At 43.8% G+C, this 641-nt stretch overlaps 1 protein-coding gene across 1 annotated transcript in view; it reads left to right on the top strand.

Moving 5' to 3' along the window:
* The first annotated feature begins 363 nt into the window (after positions 1-363).
* Positions 364-641, top strand: part of LOC106103879 (RING finger protein 121-like) — a 1,842-nt gene continuing 1,564 nt past the window's right edge. Inside the window, exon 1 of the mRNA XM_013283792.1 lies at positions 364-396. Coding sequence (XP_013139246.1) covers positions 364-396 — 33 coding nt within the window. The remainder of the gene's footprint in view (positions 397-641) is intronic.

Genomic DNA, 641 nt, shown 5'->3' with positions numbered 1-641 from the left:
GCGACTGTTGGCCGGCCGGCGCGGCGCGGTGCATGATTCCGCATTTTGCACGTTGTGCGTCCGCGCCGCGGGCGGCGCTCTGCAGCGCGTTAAAATTATATATAAAAATGTGGAGTGTGCGTGTTTGTTTGTACGTCTTAGTATAATATTTTATTTTTTATGTGAATATATGTGTGATGTGTTTTGCGTGTGTAATGTTGTGTGTTATGGATGTGTATGAGTGAATGTAATATAATAAATAAATGTAGTGTAATAAATAAATAAATAGATAATTAAATAAATAGATAAGTACACTACATCACTCCCCCCCAGAGACCGTCACTACGGGCGAAAGTAATCTGCGAAGCGAACGGTACGGCCTGAATGGGTTCTTCTGACGACCTCCCGGGTATGCGCGTTAGGCGCTGTAGGAAGAGGATCGGATGGAGAACAAGGGGAATGGGTAAATTTAGAAAGAGGAGTGGGAGAAGGAGTAAGACAGCGGACATGGTGGAAGATCTTTTTCTTAGAAGGCTTGTTGAAGTATTTAGGTGACGTGTTAATGTCACAACAAGGTGCCGCGTGAGAATGAGAGTTTGGAATGCTCAACTTTTGACGACAGAGAGAAGAATTGTCTTTTGAAAGTTGAGGGAGCTCTCTAT

Source organism: Papilio polytes, unplaced genomic scaffold, assembly GCF_000836215.1.
Source record: "Papilio polytes unplaced genomic scaffold, Ppol_1.0 DF823696.1, whole genome shotgun sequence".
Classification (NCBI taxonomy): Eukaryota; Metazoa; Arthropoda; class Insecta; order Lepidoptera; family Papilionidae; genus Papilio; species Papilio polytes.
Note: the sequence above shows the minus strand (reverse complement) of the source record. Positions and strands in the feature narration are given on the sequence as shown.